The sequence below is a fragment of the Xiphias gladius genome, chromosome 21 (genome assembly GCF_016859285.1).
Source record: "Xiphias gladius isolate SHS-SW01 ecotype Sanya breed wild chromosome 21, ASM1685928v1, whole genome shotgun sequence".
NCBI classification, from domain to species: domain Eukaryota; kingdom Metazoa; phylum Chordata; class Actinopteri; order Istiophoriformes; family Xiphiidae; genus Xiphias; species Xiphias gladius.
The window spans coordinates 12,060,908-12,086,747 of NC_053420.1; the positions used below are offsets into that span (position 1 = coordinate 12,060,908).

The 25,840-nt window shown below is 38.2% G+C and overlaps 2 protein-coding genes and 1 long non-coding RNA gene across 10 annotated transcripts in view; 1 reads left to right on the forward strand and 2 right to left on the reverse strand.

Moving 5' to 3' along the window:
• The window catches only part of LOC120807483 (R3H domain-containing protein 2), a 61,047-nt gene extending 59,741 nt beyond the window's left edge, over positions 1–1,306 (reverse strand). For all 8 annotated transcript variants that reach the window (XM_040159584.1, XM_040159587.1, XM_040159591.1 and 5 more), the window contains exons 1-2: positions 993–1,306; positions 576–628 (exon numbers count right to left, since the gene is read on the reverse strand). The gene's annotated coding sequence lies outside the window, so the exon portion shown is untranslated. The remainder of the gene's footprint in view (positions 1–575; positions 629–992) is intronic.
• A 2,262-nt stretch (positions 1,307–3,568) lies between these two features.
• On the reverse strand, positions 3,569–24,346 carry LOC120806965. Its single transcript, XR_005709768.1, has 9 exons — positions 24,230–24,346; positions 21,286–21,516; positions 20,129–20,236; positions 19,430–19,466; positions 18,849–18,940; positions 16,117–16,257; positions 15,480–15,561; positions 4,703–5,428; positions 3,569–4,019 (listed from the first exon to the last, which is right to left on the reverse strand). It is a non-coding gene; the product is annotated as an uncharacterized LOC120806965 (long non-coding RNA).
• Positions 3,586–8,293, forward strand: LOC120806964 (inhibin beta B chain). Its single transcript, XM_040158533.1, has 2 exons — positions 3,586–4,185; positions 4,663–8,293. Exons 1-2 carry the CDS (start codon positions 3,816–3,818, stop codon positions 5,442–5,444), a joined length of 1,152 nt encoding a protein of 383 aa, XP_040014467.1. The 5' UTR covers positions 3,586–3,815; the 3' UTR covers positions 5,445–8,293.
• Positions 24,347–25,840: the final 1,494 nt, after the last annotated feature.

Sequence of the window (25,840 nt, forward strand, 5' to 3'; positions counted from 1 at the left end):
TTTGGAGGGTGGCAAAGAAAGCTTAGGAATGCATTAAACACAATATAAACTTCAATGCCTCAGTGCAATAAACACAGCCTACGAGTATAGCCTAGTTTCTTTTAGACAATTTCTTAAATCAGCTCACTTAGATTCAGCTTCAGAACACTAACATTCAATTAGTAATCCGAAATAAGGGTCTGTAACTTCCGGCAAACTATTCATTACATCTACACTTTGTTTGCTGTCGTTTGTGACCATCAGTGGACACACATATATATTATAACACTTTGAAATCACCAGCTAAGGAGGGCTTTAAGCATTTTTGCAATGAACAGCTACAAACAATTTCCAATCACTTCATTCTGATTCAATCGAATAATTAATCACCTCATGCCCAGTCACTTCAGTCACGCATTAATTCACCGAGTTTCAGTACTGTCTCAGTTAAGATTAGAAGAATGAAATGTTAACATGGCCATCTCGAGTCAGGCATGGAGAACGCGGACTTTAAAGATGGTGCTTAACGCTATGTTACATATCTAATGGATCATCGATTTCAAATCATCTCAAGTCATTTTAGAGGTTCAGCTCACCCTTTCGCTGGTCGTATGTCTTGAGACCGTGTGGAGAATCCTTCAAGTTTTGTCTGTAGAGAACAGATGGCAGTATGGTCAGAGCTGTGGCTGTGCAGTTAACTGAAAATATTAGCTTGCCCACACGCTAACAATAGCTAGCTCACGGTATTAGCTTGCTTCCCCTGGCCAATATAATTAGCCACCTACAGCACCTAGCCTAGCTAATGTTAGCCCGCTAGCTAGCCTTTTCTTTTCAGTGTAAGATAGCTACCCAACTTTAACAAAACCTTGGCGTTATACTGCAACTGGCTAGCCAACAATGTAGCATATATTTACAATAAATGGAACCTTGTTATAAATCTCTACCAACACTGTCAGGTCTCAAAATAGCAGGTGCTAGCTTGTACGGTCAGCTAGCTTTCCCGAATGACTTACCGATGCTAATATAATGGTGCTGCTAGCTTGAGTTGGTTCACTGCGACCCCGACTGTCAAAATAGCGCCGCGTGAGGGGAGAGCGGCATGAACGTTTAAGATAAAGAGCAAGCGCTGAGGAGCAAGGCAGTAAGATCTGTGACAGCAATACAGCTAAATAACAACAAAACGCCAAAGAATAAAAGGACACAAATTAAAGAAAAAAGAAACAAAACGCTATTCCCCCTTCTCGGCTCCGGCTTATGTGAGTGTGTCAGCGTCACTTTTTTCCCCCTCACCGACAGTTTACGTCAGTGGCGTACTTCACAGTCGCAGGGACACGTTCAGGATACTGTAAACTTGTTTATACACCGCCAAATGTTACTGACTGTCAAAATGTTTGTCTGTGCTGTGGACGTGTGTCATTAAGGTGCTTCTTTTCTTTTCTTTTCTTTTCTTTTCCTTTCTTTGACCGGAAAGCAATGTAGGTTTATCAACATGATCTGTCAAACCACTGCAACATTTTATGAGGTTACTTTTTTAATTAATATCTCAAGCGGTGGAGATAAGGCTGAGTACATTTACACGTGTATTGCACATAAGTACAATGTTTATCTGCTGGTACGTTACTTGAGTATTAAAAATTTATGCCACTTTATACTTCTACTCCATTACATTTCGGAGGAAAATATTGCTTCACCACATTAACCAGACAGCTGTCGTTACTAGTTATTGGGGTTTTCCATACAAAACATATGATCACTTCATCAAATATGCTGCAGTACTCAGGATGGAGCAGTGCAAAGTTATGCTAGGATTTACATGAGGTCACTGTATACTGATAAGAATTATTAAACGATAACTCGTTCTGTAGCAAAACTAACAGTAGAGCTTCTGAAGCCCTGAAAGTACTACTATTTTTTTTTTATCATTAAACAACGTATGAAGAGAATGTTATTTTGTGAACATAGGATTTCAAAAGATTTTATGTACTTTTACTCAAGCATAGTTTTGTAGGCAGGACATTTACTTGTAATAGAGTATCTTTACATTGTGATATTGATACTTTTACTCAAGTAAAGGATCTCAGTACTTTTCCCACCACTGAATATCTCCCACATATCAGGTCAAATCCATCTCAAAAATACAATATAGAGTAGCCTATCAAAATACACATAACATTATCAGCCTAAAATCGAATAATTACGAGTTTTAACGAGTTTAACCTTCCTTAGGAGATAATGTATGTTCATGATTAGGGGGCTGTTGAGTCGAATAAAAAGTTGTCTTTACTTTTAATTTGCACGCTCGTATTTTACACAGTATACATTAACAAGAATAGTAAAGTTTGTTGTAGTTCCTAAAATTCCCCACATGTCGGCAGGCAAGTACTTCAGTGACATGGTAAAGCCCCAACGTCCCGTTCAACCTTAAGGCTAAAAGATAAAAACATATATATATTCACTATAGTTACCACTGATATAACATATATTTTGATGATAAACTTACACTTGATTTGATTGTCAATACTTGTCAGATATGTGTCAATGTGGAAGGCCGCACAGGCAAAACGTGTCCCATTTTATTGAGTTTGACTCTCAAAATCAGTCCTTCTATGGGTGCATAGGGCTCCTCACCCGACTTTGTCAAATGGTAGATTAATTTGGGACTATTAGCGACCTACTCCAGCGTGTTTCCCTATAGTGTGCAGGTCCACACTGCACAAGCCATTTGTTACAGCAGCTTTCTTGAAACTGCTTTCAAACTGACTATATGTCTACATAACCCCTGATAACATTATTCTGGATTAAATAAGCCTGTGTGCTGCAGGCCTGTGTCATGTATCTGGAGCAGCCATGCCATTTGAGAAGAGTCACACTGGGAAAAAAAAAAGAAAAAAAGAAATCACACCAGTTTTATTTGAACCGGTCGATTTAAAATTTTATGAACAAAATGCCGTGAGCACCGAAACACACAAGATTTGTATGGACAACAGAGTTCTTCTTCTTCTTCTTCTTCTTCTCTCTGTCTCAGACACTCACACGCACGAGGCGTCATCCTGAGGCATGACATTGTGACACCTTGTAGGGAACGTGACGGAACGTGTTTCAAACGCCGTGCCGCGGTTCCCCGCCTCGTAGCCTCGGGCGCCTCTGCACATTTTGAACTACAATTCAATTGTTCGGCGGCTACGACGCCGCTGGCCCGTCTAACTGGGTTAAAGATCACCGAGTTTCAACTTTGATCCGCAAGAATGATGGCAGGTTGCGTTTCCCGCTCTGACGTCCCCGCGGAGGGGCAACGTGGCACAGAAACTACCTGTTGTGATAAAGAAGGTGGCGACCTAATAATATCCAGTTGAACCTAAAAAAAAAAAAAGAATCTGTCGACACAGTCACTTTGAAGGCGATGTGTTCATTAACGCAGAGGGATCCTGTGCTAGGTGTGTGCTAATGACATGAGTTTCACTGAATCCGTGAGCCACCACACGTCCCTCTCTCCGACTCCGTGATTGCGAGTCTTCGCGTGAGTGCGTGTTATGCGTGTGTTGTGAGACAGACAGATGCTTTGCCAGTAATTTCCCCGGTGCCCCGATGCGCTCATTGGTGCGTCCCTCCAACGTGTCACCAGTTTTGGTGGATTACCCCAGATGATATCTTCACCTTCAGGAGGGTGACACACCACTCCTCTCTCTCAACTGCTGCCCTCGCGGTGTCCAGCTGCCAACAAGGACCTTTGACAATATTTGGAAAACTTGTGGCTTCCAAGGAACAACTCAGGGGGAAAGGATTTGAAGATTTTTTTATTAGTTTTGTTTTGTTTTTTACGCACGTCGAGCACAAACATGCATTTATTTACTTTTGGGCCGCGGACGACGCAGTCTTTTTCATTCCCATCGTTTCTGTTTTTGGCACCCTTGCTACTGAAGGGTCTCTGCGTCAGTGGCTCCCCGGGCTGCGCGTCGTGCGGCTTACCGTCAATGGAGAGAGACGCGGAGGAAAGGCTGATGACAGAAATCGCCAAGCAGCAAATTTTGGAGAAGCTGCACCTGAAAGAGAGACCAAACATAACTCACACGGTACCCCGGGCGGCGCTCCTCACTGCGCTGCGCAAACTGCACTCGGGGCGCGTCAGACAGGATGGCACTCTTGAACTAGACAACAATATACCTACCAAAGATAAAGGCTATGAAATAGTGAGCTTTGCAGATATAAGTAAGTTTGGTATTCCCCTTTATAATCTAAAGCTGTTTTTTCCTCTACATGGCACTGAAACGCCACATGAGCGCATTTTGTGTGCCCTTTACGTGCTTAAAATGCACACAAATTAGGTCAGGGTTTCCATTTGCCTTGTTCACTACTCTAGGTTGCTCTAGTGTTCCATACAATGTGGTGAAAATGTAAGATTACAGTATCTGCCATTAAGTTTAAGATTTAGCCCTAAGTATAATATGTCTCCAGGGCTTGTTGTGAGCTTATAGTGTCAACCATATCATAGTTATAAGGAAAAATGCTTAAAGTTGGTGAAAATAAATTGACTTATGCTTTATTTTTACATTAATCCGCAACTTTACTTTACAAGAGTGGTTTAAATTTTTTTTCCCTTTGCTGGTATAACAAAAAGGTGGCAACCTCTATATTGTCCAAAATATTAACAGTCTGTGTTGTTTTTAATTTGTCATTGATCCGTAGGGGAGACAGGGAGTGGAGATGAGGCCAGCCTCAGCCTTACCTTCCAGTTTCTGCAGGAACGTGGTCAGAGCATCCAGGTCCTTCAGTCCTCTCTGTGGATCTACGCCCGCTCCTCTGAGAACCCTTACCGGGACTCCCGCCTGCCCGCCAGAGTCTTCCTTTCCGTAGATGGTGGGGTGTCCGGCACTGACCGCACCCTGGTGATAGAAAAGATGTTGGAGGTCCAGGAGAGTAACTGGCACACCTTTCCCATCACCCGGACCCTGCAGGCATTCCTCGACGGTGACCACCACCAGCTACGGCTGGAGGTAAGCTGTGATGAAGATGGGAAGAACCTTTGTTCCCTAGATGGCTCTGCTGACAACCCCTACCAGCCCTTCCTGGTGGCCCAGGTGCGTCCCCGTGACGACAACCCCAGACACTCACTCAGGAAGCGCTCGTTGCGTTGTGGTGATGATGTAACCGTGTGCTGCAAGAGGGACTTCTACATCAAGTTCAAGGATATACAGTGGGATGAGTGGATCATTGCACCCGAAGGCTACCATATGAACTACTGCATAGGTCAGTGCCCCCAACATCTGTCTGGTTCCCCAGGAATAGCGTCCTCGTTCCATGCCACTGTCTTCAGCCAGCTGAAAATCAACGGCATCAACACAGCTACAACTTCATGTTGTGTTCCCACTGGGCGCCGGCCACTCTCCATGGTCTTCTTTGACTCTCAGCACAGCATTGTCAAAATGGATGTTCCTGATATGATAGTGGAGTCCTGTGGATGTACATAAAGGACAGAGTATGAAAGACACGCAGCGTCATACAGTAGATTTGGTTTTGTGTGTATCGTAGACAGACAGACTCACAGAAAGACACAGACACGCATGAACAGAGGAGCTTTGGACAACCAGCATTTATGTTACTTTTCCGCACAAGACAGGTAACTCATTTTGAGATAACATCTGATGAAGATGGCTAAAAATGAAAAATGTCCATCATAAAAAGGCAGATTCTAGGAAATATAGACACTAAAAGTTTCATTTCAAAAAACCCCCCAAGAAAAATAATTTTTTTTACTTTTGATGTTTTTATTAGAACTATTTTGAAAAGAAAGAAGGAACAAATTTGCTTTGACCCAAATTAGACACACAGGTGTGTTGAAATAGACATGCAATTTTTGCAGTTTACACACACATAAAAGATCACTATAATGTCACAATTACATTAGGGACATAATAAGCACAAAGAAAAAGAGTATATTGTAGGATAAGCTACTAGCAGGACACTCAGGCAGAAGTTTAACCAATTCCAAGACTTAAACTGCTTGATTTTTTAATTACATTTCAAGAAATCATTACTCATCTACAATGTTCATGTAATTTGAAAGTCTGGTAATATGCAGTATGTAAAGAGCAGGCTGCAGAGAAAAAATCTCATCCTTTCAGTTTTAAAGACTAAGCAACACATCCTAGAACCAAATGAGTGAATGAGTAAATAAGTTTATACACTAACACACTAAGTCTGAATGCAGAACCATTTCTTCATCCATATGTCAGAGGCATAAATTAAACAGAGAATAAACTAAGCAACACTAACATATGGCAGACTCAACATAGATAAGAAAGGTGTGATATAAAAGTAAAACATTTTATAGTGGTAACAAGTAGATCAGGCCAGGGCTGATTGACGTCCCACTTACATTAAAGAAATTGTTTATGGAGGTCACACCATACACAAAGAGATAAATATGATGCCTTTACTGCAGTGGAAATCTTTTTTTTTCATTTTGTAATATGTAGTTTATTTATTTTGTGTTCCACAATTTCTGCAGGGATTCAGTTCAGTTCAGTTTATGGATCTCAGGAAATTGTGAGTAGAAGTGAAACCACTTTTTAACTCTTTCAAGACATATTAGCTATGTTTCCAGTATGTTTCATGTTATATTCACAGTGTCCAGATGCAATATATAGAATCTAAATGCTTTATTTTACAGAACTGTTGTAATTTTATAGCAAATCTGCCACTTTCTTGAGCACCTTAATTGCTGCCATTTTAAACCAAGACTTTTAAAACAATGAAAGAGATGCTTGATTTAAAGTGTGCCTTCTTCTTTAACTCGTGATGACAAAGTGCAACTTGGACATTGAGTATCCAGTCATTTTGGCTAAAAGAAGTCTAAATGCTAAAGAGTATCAATTTATACTTGAACTTCAGTTTAAGTGTATCACTTTTTTCCAGTAATGACTAATGGGCTTTTTATGTGGACCTGTGCCACCATGCTCATATGGAAAACTACTGGTACCCCGATCGTTTTACTTTTTCTTATATGACACTCAAAAAAACCTTTTCATCATGTTGTGAAGTTGTGATGAGAGGTAGTCGTACACAGTGCAAGAAAACACTGAAACGGAACTTAACCAGTTTGAACTGGTAAAATCTGCTTGATCTCTGCAGTCGATGCTGCATGCAGGTTGAAGTATGGTTAATCAGCGTCTTCACTGTATTATTTACACAAGTCGGATAATCGGTTGGGTAACTGTGACTCTGACAGCATTTGAACCCAGGGTTATTTTTCAGCAGCGTGAGCAAACATTTAGCTATTGCTTCAGTGTCACGTAATGTGAAGGTCTGTGAGGCATTTGGGCCAATGAGCATGTGCCGTTGCACATTGGCATTTATATCTCTCAAAGTCTAAAGTTTTCTGGGATTATGTAAAATTAGAAGCTTTCCAGCTAAAGGTAATCTGTTAATCATTTTGGGGGGGGTGGTGGGTTGAAAATATCTTTTGTATATGGCACAATCTATAGTGGTATAATTTATAATTTATAACTTAATACATAGTACATAGTACAATAATTTATTGTATATCAACTAAAGTGTTACACTGCTTGCACCAAATGCATCTATAGTAAAGATTTAAAGACCCAGGCCTTTTCTACTTCTCGCCTATGTATGCACTAAGCAGTATAAAAGTCAAAGATCTTTTCTGTCTTCTGAATGATGTTTCACGGCTTTGTCCTTACTGTATTGGTAAACTGTACGGCTTAAGGACCTGTATTGTCCTGCCGTGATACACAGGAAATATTTTCAGTTAGTTGGGGCATTTTGCACAAAGATTATTAAATTAAATTAAATTAAATTTTTGTCTGAATAGTCCACAAACTTGTTTTATCTCTCTCTGTTGCCTCTAAAAGCTTCACTTGTATTAATGCTTTATAGTTCAAACTTGTGTAAAATTTCACACACTTTTTTCGAGTTTATTGTTTGTTTTATCTTGTAAGCATCTCCTGTCCCAGGGCTCAATGTGACATTGAGGTGCTATTGTAACATAACTTACTAAGCACTTTATCACCCTACTGTATTTTTAGAACAAATTATGTAAATAGGCCCAGAGAGAGCAAATATCAATCAGCTTATTCTCTTAAACTCTAGTTGTGTTTATATGTGTGTGATATTGTATACACTTGCAGAGCACACAGATGATGCCGCAATTTCTGTATACTGTAACTGATGGAAATGGAGCCAGGATTTGACTTCTGTTTCAATTAAAAGTTATAATTATTGTCTTCATTTTTTATATCATACTATATTTTATGTATAATGAATTATTTGTATAGCAATTAAATGTAAGACGTGTCTCAATTTGCTGAAATGACATGATTACAGTTAAAATATATTTTTAATAAATAAATATTTTTAAATCAACCTATTTGTTTCCATTCTGTTTTTTTTAAATCTTTGTCTCTCTCCTCTTTAGCCACAGTGACAACACACTGCACCTTAGAGCAGAAAAATAATGGTCATTAAAAAGAAGTATACAACTTGATCTGACCACAGCATAAAAAATAATGCATCTGTAAACACAAATAGCTCTTATTCTCCTTCTTCTCTTGTGACAGTTTTGATTTAGAAAATATCAGAAGTTTCCCCTCAGTGCTTTTGGCAATGCATTGTTTGTTTTTTTCTTCGCAAGCAATATGAAAATACATTTGACCATTGCATAAAGGATAAAACACTGGTAAAAGTCAGAGCTAATCTTCTTTAAGTAGCACACGTATTTTAATCTGTGCCATCAACGCATCTTTATTAATAGATGTAATAGTTATTAGAATTCTCTGTATGCGAAAACACAAGTTATCAATTTTCCGATTTTACCCAGCATGAGAAACAAAGTACGTGCCATGTAATCACATTGGTACTGTCTGTAAGGCAAAGGTCGTATTTGCTCATACAAATAGTGGAAGTGGCTTTATGGACTGTCTGTGTTTGGTGTGTAAACAGCTGTCACACTAACTTGGCATGATATCATTTTCACATCAGGCATTTGCATTTGGTAATCCTATGAACTGTAAAAAGGCGCAAAACTAGAGAGCTTGTATTCTCTGCTATTTTTACATTGTATTAATGCAGTAGCACACAACCATACATCATTATATGGTGCACCACGATGGCACACTGACCTGTAAAGATTTTTATGCTCTATTCTTATTTTCAAACTACATCTATGATATTAAATTCTCATATTGAAGGAAATTAGTAAGATATACACACTCAGGCAAATACCTGTACATAAACTTCTGTTCCATGTTTTAAAACAATCTCGAGCTGAATGTCCCAAAGATCAGTTGTCAATATCCCTGACTGGCACTATCAAAAACAGTAGATCATAAAATAATGTTCCTTCCTGCCAAAACTTGCCAACTCCCCCTGTACAGCCAACAGTGGTGCTGACGTTACACCATCCAAAATGGACTATAATCAGTGTCTGAGGGTAGTCTGGCACTAAAAATGTTTTTTAGATTATACAAGTTGTTTTTACATATTCCTGTAAAAAAAATTACAGTTCTAAAACGTCAACTTTACGTGTAATAATTCAGCAATGACATGCTAAAATGTTTGTGGCCCAGTGTGGTTATTCCTCTTAGTGGATAATCTCATATTTAGAAATACTAATAAGACGAAAACTACATAGACTCCCAAGGTGCAAACCACTGTCAATTGTACACAGACTCAATCATGACAAATCAATCATCTCTCGTCTTACTTACTTTACACTTGACCCTATCCAGAGGGGTCCAGAGCACCTCTGCCTTAAAAGTGGAAGGAAGCTGATGCAGGTGCTTTATCGCCACGTGCAGAAAACTGGTAAGATTAACAGATGATGTTCAACAACAAACCCTGCAAAGATAATTTTATGTGTCCACAAAAATGGTGTTCAGAATCAATAGTGCAGAAATTCAAGCAGAAGAATAGCTCAACTATTTGACCAGTATCTGGCATCCGACCACAACTGTGAGCACAAATAAAGGTTTAGATAGACAAGTAATGTAAATGTTCAGTAGAAGTCAGGTGTATCATGTGGGTCTCACATGCTTAGAGTGATATCAAGCTGCACTGATCTCCCTGAAACTCCTGTAAAGTCAGCTGAGAATTTATTGTTCATTGAGCAATAATGTGAAATGGAAGGTTGTCATAAGATGGTTGTAGGAGGACAGAAACGTAACACAGTAATAGCTAGCATGACGTAAGGGATGAGTAACTTCACCTGAGTAAGCTTGGTTCCACATCACTGTTAGATAAAGCTTTACTGCATCTGCAGATTTATGATGGACAAGACACACCCATAAGATTCACTCCAAAATACAGTCCTTCATTTGTACCAGGAACGCCCACCACACAAAAGTACAATGCGTAGCCGTACGATTAGGTCAAACTGTATTTTAGTATTTGTTTTTTCTTATAACAAAAGATGTGGTTTAATTGGGAATCTGTAAATAGAAACATATGTAAATGAGATATACTGCTCACAAAGCTAACTTTGTTGATGCCACCAGTTCTGATTAATTCTAGGAATTGGGTGCCCCCTTCTGGCATGACAGTGAACTATTCTAAAAATGTGAATTTGTACTTTGCTTTTCCAATGGAATAAAATAAGTGCTGAACAAAATGAATGGAAATCATTGACCACATGGTACATAAAATCCTGAGTAGCTACCAAGGAGCACGTAAGAACTAAAATAGAAGCTAACTGCGAATTAACAAATAGCTAACAAGTACTTTGTGAAAAATTCTAAGTACAGTAGATATTGACTTACTTGAGAGCTGACTGGTAGATACTACGCACCCTTACTTTATCCCAGTTCGAATTTTCACCCTCAAATGAGTTGGGTTTCACCACAGCATACAGGTTCCTGCTCCCAGCCTCACAGGAAACAACAATGGCAGAAATGGCTAACAATGGGGTACACTTCAACAATTTCTACAACAGCTACTTTTATAGTGTGAGTTGTACGACTATGCATCAACAGCAGTTAGCAAGGGACCGGCACACTGTTGATTTGGGGGTTTCAAAGGCTTGTTGTTGTTGGCTAATGAAGGACACATGTCTTAGCTACAGTTTAGAAGATCCTTTGGAATGGCACAGCCTGTTGTGATGTGTTTGGACAGGAAATGTGAACCTTAAAGGAGGCAGCTCCTGAACTGGCACTGCAAGGTGTCTTTCCAGAAACAATATCCCTAACACTGATATATATATCATATATATTTCCCAGACCTTGATGTCTGATTATAGCTGCTTTCTACCAAAGAAATATTCCCAATTGCTTTAATTGGGGAATTATTTTCAAGCTGAAGTAAAAAGTAGTGAAAACTCTCCACAGTGACGACTGTGGATTATCCTGGGTAATCAGGACATTTTACTGAAAAGTCACATTGATGTTGAGATTTTAAACAAAAATGTTTTATTCGTTTTAACGACACAAGCAAATTTTTATTTACCACCACTGGCTGCAAATGTTTCAGCAGAAGGTACCTTAAATCTCTGGTAAACAACACAAAAACAATCTGCCTGGCCCAATATCACAAGAGATAAAAGAGGGGAATAAAAGAATTGTAATTTGGTTGAACTGACCCTTTAAACAACCTGTGGTTCCTGCTGATGTCATGTGTGCTTTCATGTTTCTTCCAGCTGGTTAGATTTGCAGGTACTGGTCAGTGGATAAAAAAGGTTTTTCACAGAACTGACCTCTTTAAACTTCTAAGTAAGTGAATAAATGATGACATTCATCCTCCACTTGCCAACGACTAAAAAGATCTTTTCTTTAAGTTGGGGGTAGAACATTGGTAAGTGTTTTACTGCATGTGTGATGGTTTTAGAGCTTGAGCATATGAAAAGTTCAGTGTTAACATGTGAGTAGGTGAATACTCTTTGACACAAGGAAGTAACTGCGTTGGCCTTGCTCATGGAAAGCAGACAGCTGACCTATTCTGGGAAAAATAAAAGCCTACTGACTCACTGATATACTGACACACTGACCCACAGACCCACTGTTGGCTATGCGGCACTAAAACCCTAATCCTTCACTCCACGAACAATCCAACAAATCCCCTGGGGAGGGTTAAGGTGTCAGTCAGACTCGTCCCCCGCAGTGTCATGACAAGACAACCTGGGGAAAACTGCTCTCACACTGTCCTTTCCCCTAACAGACTTAAGGGAAAGAGTAAACAACAGTATTATGTAGGGTGGTTAGATTAGTGCAAAAACATCTACATGTACTAATGATTATTTGCCATGTATTAATCATTCTATGACATATGTTCAGGGATAGTACAGCATATTGCAAAAATGCTTGAAAAGTGAGTCTGGCTTTGATGATAAAAGTACCATCAGACTCACTGTTGCTCGGTCAAATTAATTCTTAAGCAGAGGGCAGATCAATTATTCAATTTAACAATCTAAGATCGAGGCTAGTCAACTGAGTGAACTGGTGCACCTTACCCAAACATTTGTGAACTCCAGCTGACTGCTGGTATATCTCCACTGAGATCTCTCTATGGCAGTCTCATGTATTTTACAGTTAATTGTGTTATTTAATTTAATTGTACATGTTTCATGTCAGAATATTCATTGATATTCATTTAAAGGACAATGTTAAAACTTCACTTAAATCAGTCAGTAATAACGTTTCCTGTAAATGCACAGAATATAAAGCATATTATGATAGAGAAAATATTTTAACTTGTAATATATGCATTCAGTTAGTCCAACTAATAAGTTAAGTGCCATACTATGCTTTAGTCATCTGAAAATGTAAATTATGGAGGTAAAACTAAAGCCCAGATATATCCTGAGAACCATTTCAAAAGGCCTAGATCTGTAATGCTGCCTGCATTCTTGCTCCAATGTACGCAACACTTCAAATAACATTTTAATCCACAGGATGATCCCATTAAGACAGACCCAGTTACCTGTTATAACTCAGAGTGTTACATCAGAAGGGCCTTGTTACAGAACAACATCCTGCGTCCTTAATGTGAACTCAGGTAGAGCTTTACTTTTGACTTTGTGTCCACTGTGAAAGACATCATTCAATTTCAGCGGTCTTCCAAAGATAAATTGTACACAGTATCAATAATTATAACAATGGGAGTTTACTTTATATACTGTCACTGTCTGTACATCACGCTGTAGAATAAGGATTCTGGCAATTATTAAAAAAACAGTCAAAGATAATCATAGAGCATAATTTCCATTAGGCATAGCAAATCGTTAAAAAAAATCTCACTATCTGCCAAAAAAGAATAGTTTCATATAACTCTTCAAAATATGCAAAATACTTTGAATAAATATGTAGTGAAATGCATTGTAGAAATAACATGTTCATGAATTCACCTCTTGTTATATCTTAAAATCTAATTTCTCTCAGAATTTGATAACATCTTATGATATACAGTATCTCAGTCAGTGGTGATGCTGCTCACTAGCCGAAAAGAAAAGCCAACTGTACATTATAGATTAACCGGTGTTGATCTTCTATTACTTAAATATTAAATTACTGCTAACTGCAAGAAAGATTATCGATATTTTTATTCTTTTATAAAATGTATTAGGCGGCTTGTCTACGAAGGCACATATTTGCTGGTTTACTGCCAATGTTGACAAAACTCAGCATCAGATAGCATCAGGCCACTTGGTGGCGTTGCTTAAGTAGTAAACCCGAGATTTACCAATTCAAATTTACTACAAGTAAAAGTCTAATTAAACCAACTCCTGCTCTACTGTGATAATGCTATTTACTCCATCACGTTTACCTCCAAGAATTTTCAAAATTCAAGGTTGTCAAATGCTTGAGACCAGCAGAGCAAATATTTGAGTTGAGGGGCTGAAGGACCGTAAATTAAAGAAAATAACATTTATTGGTATCATTATCTACCTTGTACAAGAACTAATATATAAAGTGAGGAATACTTGTCTGTGGTATTCTCTTTTAAATCTTGGTGGTCTGGAGTAATCAAAACATCATATCTGGAGAAACATTTGTCCAGATATGATGCAACAGAGTTTCAACAGATAGGCAAAGAGAGAAGTGTAAATATAGTAATAATGACTGCTGTTAGGATTATTTACAGTCTGGTCAGCAGAGGGCACTAGACTTACTGTCAGTGAACAGTGAACAGCTGGGGATGAAGCTGCAGATAACAGCAATTATTGTGAACATGAAGTTCCTCATAATATCAAACATCTCTCACATACTGTGTATGATTAGTAATGTGGAGACCGAACTCTTTACTGATGCCACTGGCAGTTTGGATCACCAATAACCACAAGCCCGAAGACCTCTTAAGACATGTAACCGCTTGTCAAATAGCGCTGTTAAATCACATCCCTGTCTCACAAGTTGTCTGGAACTATACAACTGATTTTTGGGAATACTGATCAGTGCAAGTACTGACATTGATTATTAACACTCGCCCAAAGCACATTTTAAAATGAAAAAGTGAAGGGTTAGGGTTCAACTCATTTACTAATGCTTTTACCAACACTATGATTTGGGCTAGAGTCTATGCAGTAGCAGAGAGTATCCCTGGATAAACAACACAGATCTACCTCAACCTATGTTCATATGTTGTTCATTCTTCTTGTTGGTTAAACTACTGTAAAACACTTAAAAACTTACTACAGGATGAATTGGGTGTATATACATGACTCATACCCTTGTTTCTGCATGAGCATATCATTGTAAGAGTAGTTTGTCAGGGCATGCCAAATTGGATTCTATTCAAACATGCTGACTTTGTTTTACTAGTAATTAGGTAGTAGAATATGACTTCCAAGCCTCTGCTTGTTGCTAAAAACTTTATTGGACTATGTTTCTGCAGCGTGGGCTCTGTCTTATAAAATTGATATGTGGTATTAAAGGAGGGAGAAGAGTTTGGTAGATCAAGAGGAAAATCAAGAGGCTGTATGGTGTCAACACACTATTGCCCTGCAAAGTGGCCTTGCAACTGTCCTTTGAAATTCACAGAATCCTGTAGAGATAGCCTTGGCCCAGACTTGACTAGTAAAGTAGAGGGCTTTTTAAATGTTTGGAGCAGGTAAGTTGTCAAAGATGACACAGAGAAGTGTTTTAAGACCTGCTCACAAGTAAGCTATTTTGTGAGACTGAAAACCTTGGCTTAAGACAAAAGGTGCAGTAGCTCACTGAAACAATACTTTGGCTTTGTTAGACATGTTCCAATCATCCAGCTTCCAATTTGAGCTGTTCGATCATTCATTTTTGATTTCTGCAAGTGAACATGATTTGGAATACTTGCTTACTCTCAAAAGAATGAAAACCCAACCTCTCTCGAGCCTGAAAAAAGGCAGGGTACTAGGAATCCTGGGTAAGACCTTAGCCTGAGTCGAATCAGAGTTGGCGCCTGAGTCTCTTATATACACAACATCAAACCATGCACATTTTAAAGGCACTACAGCAATACCATACTCTCTTATTTTGTACCTACCATCTTGAAACAACTTAATGTTACTTGCAGCTAACAGTACTTACCTGGTAGACTTTTGGCTGTGAGAGGACTCCCATTTTCAACAGATAGTCCCGCACAGCAGGTTGTCTTTGGCACTATATGGATCTAATAAATATGAAATGACAACAGACATACTGCTGAAAACAAACTAGATGGATATATGAATGAAAAACAACAGATTTACACCTCAGTTCCCCGAGGAATATATGGCCACCTCTTGAAGACACAATTTGAGGAGGATACTGCATGAATAAGGTATCCAAAGATTTGGGTATGCCCAATGACTTGAACTGATGTACCAGTGAGTAAACACTGTGCCATGACCATACTAAGTGCTAACTCTGAAATTTTGCAGTGCCATGACCATACTAAGTGCTAACTCTGAAATTTTGCAGTGCTCCTGGTACAATGGCTGTTTACAATTTGTAAATAAGGTTAGGAACAACAATACAGTAAGCAATAATGCAAGCAGGAACATGCGCAAAAGGCAATAGACAATGTCCTTGTTTGTTTTTTTGTGTTTCTTTAGTTGAGAAGTAGCTATGAATCTTGGATAAGTTAACCAAGGAATTTTTACGTACTACATGCTAATTTTGGGCATCAGATGTTAGCTTTTTCTGCCATGGTGATCACCTGTGACTATTTGAATGACATTCATACCTGGTTTTAGTGTCACTCCAGGAGAAGCACTGACTTGTCTTGTCAACATGTAAGCAACTGGCCTAGAGGTACCAATAGATGGAACCATGGACAACAGGTCAAGAAAAGTCCTCTGCGAGTTTCCTGATTTAGTTTGAGGCACTGCAACAGTATAAGAGAAGGCGGACATGAACACATATCAGATAAGCCAAACAAACCACATGGCTAAAATGGCCTGGTCCAGCAAAGGCCTAGGAATGACATGCCTGAATTGTCCCAGCACTGGGATGTACACTGCTCTGATTCTCAGTTTCAACACTGGCCCAATCCTAGTCCCAGTGCTGTTAAGGGAAGATAATTTAAAGTCCTAATTGTCCAAGCCCACATACCCAACATCTAACCTGTCTGCTGCAAATATTGTGTTTCAGGTGGCTGGGGTGAGTTTGGGCACTCCAGAAATTGGGCAAGTGCACCAGGAATCAGCTTGACCGAAGTAGCTTCTTTGGACCTCTTGCTGTTAGTCCACAGTCCTTATGGGAATGGCACACTGGAGATCAACAACAATCGTTTGTACTTTCCACATAGGTCAGATTTCAAGCTAACGGGGTTAGTAGCTGACAGGATTAATGTGGCCCTCGGGCTCACATGGAAGCAATGGTCAAATATCTGTTTGAATTTACAACATGTAAAGATCTATGTAAACAGAGTATGTCCAATGCTATGCCAGTGGTGGCTATTTTTTCTCTGTTTCACCTGGGCTCCCCGCCTACTCTGACTGTTTATGACCAAAATGTTGTCAAAAGTGTCACTATAGGGCCTTATACAGTATGTATTTCGGGGAAGACCATTTCTCTAATACGATGCTATTGAGCCTCTAAAAATAGTAAATAAATACAATGCAAAAATATTCAGTAGTCATACACTGTTGATGCTACTAGACAGATGTTTCTTAAATCTGATCTGCAACAACTGATTTGCCACTTGGGGGCAGCAGAAACAAGCTGTAAACCCCACACTGACATACAGTATTATCACCTTTTAAGTCAATGTGGTAAACTCGTTAGGAAACATTTGCCTACACATCCAACAGATGCAGAGCAACGTAGTTACTATTTTGGTTTTGTTTTTTGTGGATCTGATAAATCTAAGTCCAATATTCAGTCTCCTGTTAGCTCTATTTTAGTCTCCACTAATTCCGGAGGGAAATATCTGGCTATTTAGCTGCTAAATGCTCCACCATGTTCACCAGCTAGTCTCTAACTCTGTCTGTCTGATGTTTGGTGCTGGATAGGTGGTGCACAGTACGTTTTTTAAGTAGGTTCTTTTTCTCTGAAAACAGCTGCTAATTGCGCCGAAAAAAGCGGAGAGTGTGAAGCAAAACAGTAAAGCACCCTTATTTAAAACCAAACAATGAGCTGAAAGAGGCTAAAACGCACTGTAGAGCTAAGGGGAATTTCAGAGTCATGCGATTATTCTATGTGAGTTTAGTAATACAAGCGGCCCCTTTCACATACAATTTGTCATATGATCCAATGTTTCTAGATAAAAATATTTATTATAGGCACTTAAAGCACTTAAGTGCTTAATCTGTGTACAGGAACCACTGTATAATTTAGCGAAGACAATCAATAAAAACTCTCTCAGGACACAGTTCAGGAGACAGGTAAACTGTAACTCAAATATATTATCTATATTTAGTAGCTTTTAGGACAGTTTTTTGAAGTGGCCAGTGAAAATTGAGTCAAATTACCAAATTTACCACATTATCAAAATTACAGACTACATAAATAAGACAAAACACTTCCTGAAAGCCACTCAAACTAGAATTTTTAATGTGATTACAGCACATTACAGATTTTTCCAATAACGACTTTTAAAAGTGGGACAGTCCTGGCGAAAATTGGTATAAACTTTGTGTTGTTTGTTCAGTGTCACTGGACTGGATCTGTGGGTGGGAGGGGGATGTGGGAGAGGTCTGCCACCATGTATTTTTCGGGCTATACCATTGGAGGGAGCAAAGTCAGGTTTCAAAATTCTACACACAGTGGTTTAAAAAACAAACAAACTGTGAAGCTCTGTTCTGAAAAACAACAACAACAAACAAATACCAAACTGTGAATAAACTCTTCAAATAGTCCACGGCCCTGAGATCTTCACTTCGGATTAAGACTCCTTTCATTAAACCCTTTAGTTTTTGAAGGCCAGTATCTTTAAAAACTGGTGGGTTGTTAGGAAGTGTTTCAGTGAGGACAGGGGCTGCTGGATTTAGATAGTTCATGATCCAGCAGGAGCTTGCATCAGTGCAGCTCAGGGAATTAATGTCACAGTCCTTGCTGTTCCACCTTAACCCTCACTCGGGTGTTACAACACACAGTTTCCTGCTGGACCTAATTCTGTCAAGGAAGACTAAACTCAATCCATCCAATCAGGTTATTGTATGCCAACATCTAATGTGACAGCTTACAGATATAACAGCCAAGATGTGCTGCAGAGTTTTGAGTGTATTCTAGACAAGATTTTAAAAAAGTAAACTACTGGTTAGAATCTATACGTTTTAATTTTTTCAACTGCAATATATGGGACACAATATAAGGCATAGGATAAAGGGGGAAAATCTAGGTCACTCCCACTCAATTTCTCTTTTGTATTTAAACTGATCGAAAGTACATGGATATGCAGTTTACCATATGTACAGGATTGACATTCTGTAAATTATATGTGCAGTTTCTCATTGCATTTTATTTCATACGTACCTAATCCAGGACAAAGATATGCCTCTCCTTGTACATAAAACGGTATTTACTCAGGTGATGCGGATTCTGTCCAACTGCTGGAAGTTGCAGGTCTGCAATGAACACATGACGGACAGAGAAAAAAAAAAACCATGTAGGACATATCTGAAAAGGTTAAAATGAAAAAGTTAAAATGTGTGCAAAACATTTTGATTTTTAACATTACAATGACAGAGATTCAAGCTGTGTGTATGAACTAAATGTTTTATCTTAATTAATAATTTTCGCCATTTTCTCCAAAAATTATGCTTTTAGCACTTATATTCAGGGTTCTGTTTGTCATCAAACAACACAACTGTTGGGAGAAAGAAAACAGACAAAATCATGAGCTGAACTCTACAGTGTGCCACATTAGATACTGTGTATCTATAAAAGCATGCGTATAGTTCTATAAACAATTTTTATATATTATGCATATATACCGAGGATGTGTACAAGCTGCATATGTTACGTGAAGAAAGAATATCCTCTGTATATACACAGTTCTCTAATGGTGTATAGTGTATGTAGGCCTGGATTGTTGTCATGGTTTTTTGGTTTACCCTGTTCTCATGCTTGTATTATGCTGCCCTCTGGTGACTGTGAATCAAAAAAAAAAAAATTCCCTCATGTTAAATGACATATATAAAGAATTAAAATGAAACTTTTACACGATCAGTTGCACTGGAAAACAAAACACATTGTTATCTAATGTATTTATTGCAAGTTGGATACATCTGTTTGTAACTGCCTTGAGCACAGCATGCACGTCATATTTATTCTAAAACGTTTTAAGGCACTCACAGCCACATGTATTCTGAGAAATGCATCTTGATTTAAACAAATATTGACATAATTGTTTACTGACACAAAAAATGATAGACCTAATATCTAGAAAGACAGAGAGATATGGCATACACACAATAATATATAGTATGAATGGCTATAAATCACGCAAAAAACTACTACACATTAATACCATATACTGATATAAATATATATATATTCTCTTTTTTTTTTAAACCCTTAGTTAAATATGATACCTCATTATCAAATGTCACATTTTCTTTTGCAAAATTGCTCAAACTTGCAATGAAAATGCATAATTAAAAACTTACGTAAAGCAACTAAAAATATTTTTTTCCTGTTTAGACTAACTATAGCTAGTTTTCTATTTAAAAAAAAAAAGAAAATCAATTTTTGTCCTTATTTCATATTTAAATCAATACCAAGAAAAAATGCAAATAGTAAAATGTGCTTACTTGTCCTAGCTCTGGTGTAAATTGTCTTACAGTCTCGTGTATATAATCCATTTAAAACAGTACTCTGGATTAAAATGACTCGAGACTGGCCAGCGAGTAGTAGTAATGCTGTAAAACAAACAACCATTCCATTTATAGTGTACACTTGACAGTTTTGCTTGCTCAGTTATTAATTTATATTCATTAATAATCACAGCTTCCTGTGTTGTAAATAAAAAAATTCCACCATTACACAAAGATTGTAGAGATATAGTGAACATAGAGAAGCTTGACAATGTAAGAAGAGAAGTAAAACACCAAATAATGTTATTTTCTTATTTTGAACATTTTTTCCTGGATTCCAAAAAAGTCTTTGTAGTCTACATAATAACAAATCCAGACCATTAAACACAGTGTACATGTTTATGATAATGAAGATATATTACAATAAATTCATGGCAAAAGGATATTTGTAAGATTAAATTGTGTTTACATTTGGTACATATCAAAAAAACAAAGCGGCACTCTGTAACTTAAAGAATTCACTAATGCATTAAGGGATCTAAACATGTTTATCTGCATGGACTAACAGTGTTACCTTTAAAGTGCAGTATATATTCTCAGTACATACCACAGGCCTAATGTATGTCAAAACACATGTATGGATTTTTTTTAGCATTCCTCCCTTGTCAGACAAATATACAGCATGTTAAGTACCTTAGTTAGTTTGTGATCAAAATCAAGGCCATTTCCAACTAGATCTATGTAATATCCAATAAAATACAGTCAGACAAACTTAAACACATGAATGCACATCATAATTTATCTACAGAAAATGCTGGAGTATTTAGACATGCAAAATATCTGCATTTATAGCTACATGTATTCTGTTAGTATTAACAAGTGCATTGATTGAACAAACTGTTGACTTAATTTTCACAATTCAACTGCATGGTAGAAATACTATAAAACTGATATAGCATACTGCAATACTCCAGTGCAACTACTTCTGCTATACACTATATGCGTCACGAATGCTGTACATGCTGAAAACAGCAAGCATCACTGCAAATTTAATACATTTAAATTTGTGCATGCATTGCAAAAGCAGTGGCACTAGATGCACAGTGAATCCTTTCACTTGATAAACTGAAATACGATCTCTGTGCAGCTCTTACCTGTGCACTCAGCAGTGACTGAAGGTTTTACAGCAGTCATGCAGACCTGCTCCTCCTTGTGTATTGTTTACTGCAGTCTCTCCTCTCCTGTTCCGTCTCTTCAGCGTGTAAGGGCCTGAGGTGAAACCAAGTGCAGGCACAGAGCACCCTTTTATGTAGTACCTGCAGAGCTGCAGCACTGTCAGCCTGCGACCCTGGACCAATGGGAAGAAAACATGTGCAAAGGACCATCTGCAATGGAAAAACAAATCCTGTAAAAGATTTTGTGGATTTTGCTGCACAGGGGAATGGTGTCCAGCTGCCCCAAGTCTTAGTGACAGATGCTTTTTCTCCCTCTCACTTGGCTAACATGCACGTTCCTGCGTATCCTCCAGTGGCCTTAAAAACTCTAAACCTGGATGCTCTTTCACCCTCCACCCATGCAACACTTTCTTTAACTTTCAGTAGACCACAAAATATGCTAGGGTTTTTTTTAGTTTGTTTTTTTTTACAGTTAAATAAAAAATACTTCTTTTGGATTTTCATTTAGCAAGCTATAAGGCACTGTTTACACTTATTTTGATGTGGATATTCTTGCTACATATAATTGTGGGACTATCTCACCTTGTCATATCAGTGCATATAAATCACAGCGGTATATTTCAGAAGTGCAAGTAATTACCAATACCACTTAATGCTTTCTACTGAATAAGGACAGTGAAAGGTTTTGTGATAACATGCTTAGGCAAGGTTTCAAGAAAAAAAGGGATGAGCAGTGATGCAACGTCTCATTTACAGCTCTCACCTCTCGTGTTCGCTTGAACTGAACGGCTTGGCTAAAAGCTTTGCCCTGATTTACCTACATTACTTACCCTGTCTGTAATCTCACTAGTACTGTAAGCCCCCTATGAGCTTTGAGGTAGACTTCTCTAACTTTTCCTTCTGTCCCATTCACCCGTCCTCTCTATCATTCATTGAGAAATGCATTTGGTCTTTTTTTTTTAAATAAATAAAAGTCAGGCTTTTCATGAAACATAGCATATCCAACACAGCAAAATTACCTCTGGGTACCTTTGTGAGGAAGCATTACTAAAGTATGATTTTTTGTTTCCGCATCAGATTGCATTTGGCAACATCCTTGTTAAGTACTTTAACACTGCAGCAATCAATATTTATTAACAACAGATCGGATTGAGTGTAATGTGAAAAGGAGCTGCTCCTATTGACAAACCCACAGAGAAGTGCTACTCTACTCTGCAGTCTCCCTCAGCTCTACTGAGCCTTTCAGTCTTTTTCAAGCATTATTTTTGGTTTTTCCAGTCTTATGCCAGATTCTGTGACCTTATTAAGAATTTTAGCTTTATTTTAGCTTTTATCACATACTTTATTTCGGTAGATGTTACCAAACATTGTGCTTCCATAGTGTTTAGAAAGAGTCAAAAATTGAGATAGTTGTGATTTTGGTGTACTGATTTACAAAAGTGTTGGCAGGTCTTAGTGTTCTATAGACAGACCTATTGCGTCTGCTAAACCATTAATTTCCCCACACACTATAGTACATTATGTACTAATATATTGGTATTACTTTAAAATACTGTTTGATTATTATTTGTCAGTCATCTAACATGAACATTTGGAAGTGTTTTCCAGTACTTAATAGTTTTGCTACTACTATCAACTATCATTTCGATTATACAGATGAGTTATCAGTGTTTGGATGTTTAGATAATACTGGTATATTGCATACATTTCGTAAATGTAATTTGAAATGTAATTTCCACTTTTTGGAAATACCAAAAAATACATCTCTTACACAATCCAGTAAGACCAGTAAGACTATATATGCTTAGGCTCACTGGATTTTTCTGCTTCACCCTTATAATCCCTCCCCATTGATAATCTAGAGTGAAGCCTGTGTTGGATTCTCTCTGCAGTCAGCTGAAGCATATGGCTCCAGCATCTGTGGGCCGATTTACATCCAAGAATTCCCTGCTTGGCTGCTACAGCAGCAGCTATACTGGGACTAAAGCCCACAACTCTCATTGACAAAATCTGATTTAACCACTGGCCGTATGTTCTCAATGGACTCCAGCCTCGCCTCAGGTCACCAACTGTTCAGACTTTGAGTCGCTGCTATTTTAAACTAAAACGTCTACATGCCTGTATATCTGCTATATTCTGATGTACACAGAAACAAATCCTCACTGTCTGGCTGAATTATGTTGACTGAAACTCACCTCCCATCATGGTTACTGGGCTTGTGGTAACTTTTGCTACTGTACCCCTTTTATCACCACAATAAATACACCAGTCTGAAAAATACTATATAATTAAAAGCAGGGAAAAAAAATTTACATTTTCATTTTCATTTTTTTAAAAATAATTAGTACTGTAAGATCCATTTACTTACACAATGTGTGTCAAACAAGAATGGCTCTTGGAAAGTGAATATAAGCTGCAGCATTGTGCTAGTTGCTAATTGACTTTTTGGTCCAACTTGTGGTCTCTGTGGGTATAAACATTAAAGATACTCCTTTTTTAGTGGGTCAGTTCGCTAAAATTATGAAAGACATCTGCGTGTTTTTCTACTTTAGTGGTATACCATGCAGATACGTTTTAGAGAAAAGGTCCTGAGAAATTCATCTGTACTTTCTACCATTTAAATTGTTCCCATGAAAACACAGAGGTTTGTGTTTGAATCAATGATGAATCAGACAGAAAGCTGTGATAACACTGCAGCCTGCTAATGTCTACCTATGTCAACCAACCCCTGCCTGTAAAAAAACGACACATGGGCCTGAAAACTGAGGATGAGCTATAGCATTTCATAAAACACTAGATTATCATAAAGTGTTGCCTTACCCTGGGATGAACTTGAATGCAAGTCATCCAACAAGAGGAAATTAGTCATTCAGGCGGTGCAATACATTTAAGAGGGCAATAATTCGCTAATCTAATAACCTACTGTGGCAACAGCAGCGCCTAGGATGTGCCATCATTTGGACTGGGGCTTCAGCAAACAGATATAACACCAAAGACCATGAAGGCAAACAATTTCAGAAAGACCGCGGCTGTTATTGTCCTCTACTGTTGGCAAAGGAATTGAAACAAGGCCTTATTCACAGCAGATATTTTGACTCGTCAAGGCAAGAAAACGCAGGTGTTACTTATCACATTAACAATGGCTCTGTTCTATTCAAGTGTCCCAGTAAGTCATGACAGTGTGACAGGGAGCGAGTGAAACTGAAGCGGCTAAATGAAACTCATCCATTCTTGATTTCAGTATTCAGACCTGTGCTTTTCCTACTGTGACCCGTCAAAATTGCTTCCCTGAAAAAGGCCTATGATGGAATTATCCAGGGATTGCCACAGCCGTACTGAACTTGCTCTATTAAACACAAAAAAATGTTCACACTTTCAATTTTATAATCTAGTGAAATACCAGCAAAATGCAATTTAATTCCTGTAAACTGTTAACAAATGATAGAAGCCTATTTTTACAATGCAAACAAACCTTTTTTGCAGTGCACTCATCAGACTATACATTGCATCCTCATTTCATACCTAGAGTCACCGAAACGTCCCTGTGTTGGGATGATTTGGCCCCAGGTTTTCTGGTTATTTGTTTAAACACAAATTTATTTAGAAGTGTAGACCATATGAGCACAAAACAAACATATTATAAATAATACAGATGGTAAAATTAGAACTTGACAGCAGGCTCCGCTACATGACGTGGACACACGATTGGTCAATGCAAGTGTAGGCCTTGAATCCTACTGTCTGGAGCTTTCAGTTAGTTGTCCTTTGCCTGATTGGTAATTCAGCCTCGGTAAATTGTGGACATTATATGTTAAAAAAAAAATAGGAAGTGTGTGAAAATGCAGCATATATGTTGTTATATGAATAAAAATGTGTTGAATATTTATTTTTTAGTACATCCCTGTCATAGTCCATTTTCATTACACTGGTATTGTATGTACTGTATGTTCTCCAGCCTACGCTACCTTAGTAAAACCCAAATAAAATGTTTCAGACCTGGAGCACTGGTCCTGGTCCTGAGCTGCAGACTGAACTCCGGTCCAGGTTTTGCTTCGGATTTCACTGGCAGGGCGCAGCAATCTGCAGCATCCCCACACGTAGCCTGCCACACACGCTGTCCGAGAAGCTGCTATGAAGTTACACCATTAAAGTAAACACAAACATTTATAGATACATTATCCCAATTACCAGATAGGAACGCACTTTATTTAGACACAGCCATGTCCAAACAAGTATTTTTATAAATATATGCATGCTGTAATGTCTTTATATAACTCACTGTGCCGCTGTAAATTTATTTACATTTACTAACAAAGAAAGAAGACAAGGAACTGAAAGTCTATCAATTTGGGAGGGGGGGTAAATTAGAGCATGTTAACTTTGAGGAGAAAACTGAATCAGCATGGTCCTTTTTTTTAAGAAAAACAAAAAGTGAACTTCCTGTTTCGGGGTGGTCCACAGACTGTGGAGAAAGGGAGGGAGGAGGAGAAGGGGGTGCGCATTCCCACATTGGCTGTGCAGCCAACTCCAGGGC

What these genes read in the sequence shown, in the direction of transcription:
- LOC120806964 (XM_040158533.1), top strand. Translation starts at nt 3,816, where the DNA reads ATGCATTTATTTACTTTTGGGCCGCGGACGACGCAGTCTTTTTCATTC. An exon ending in AGTGAGCTTTGCAGATATAA is followed by an intron (nt 4,186 to 4,662) that starts GTAAGTTTGGTA and finishes ATTGATCCGTAG; the next exon opens with GGGAGACAGGGAGTGGAGAT.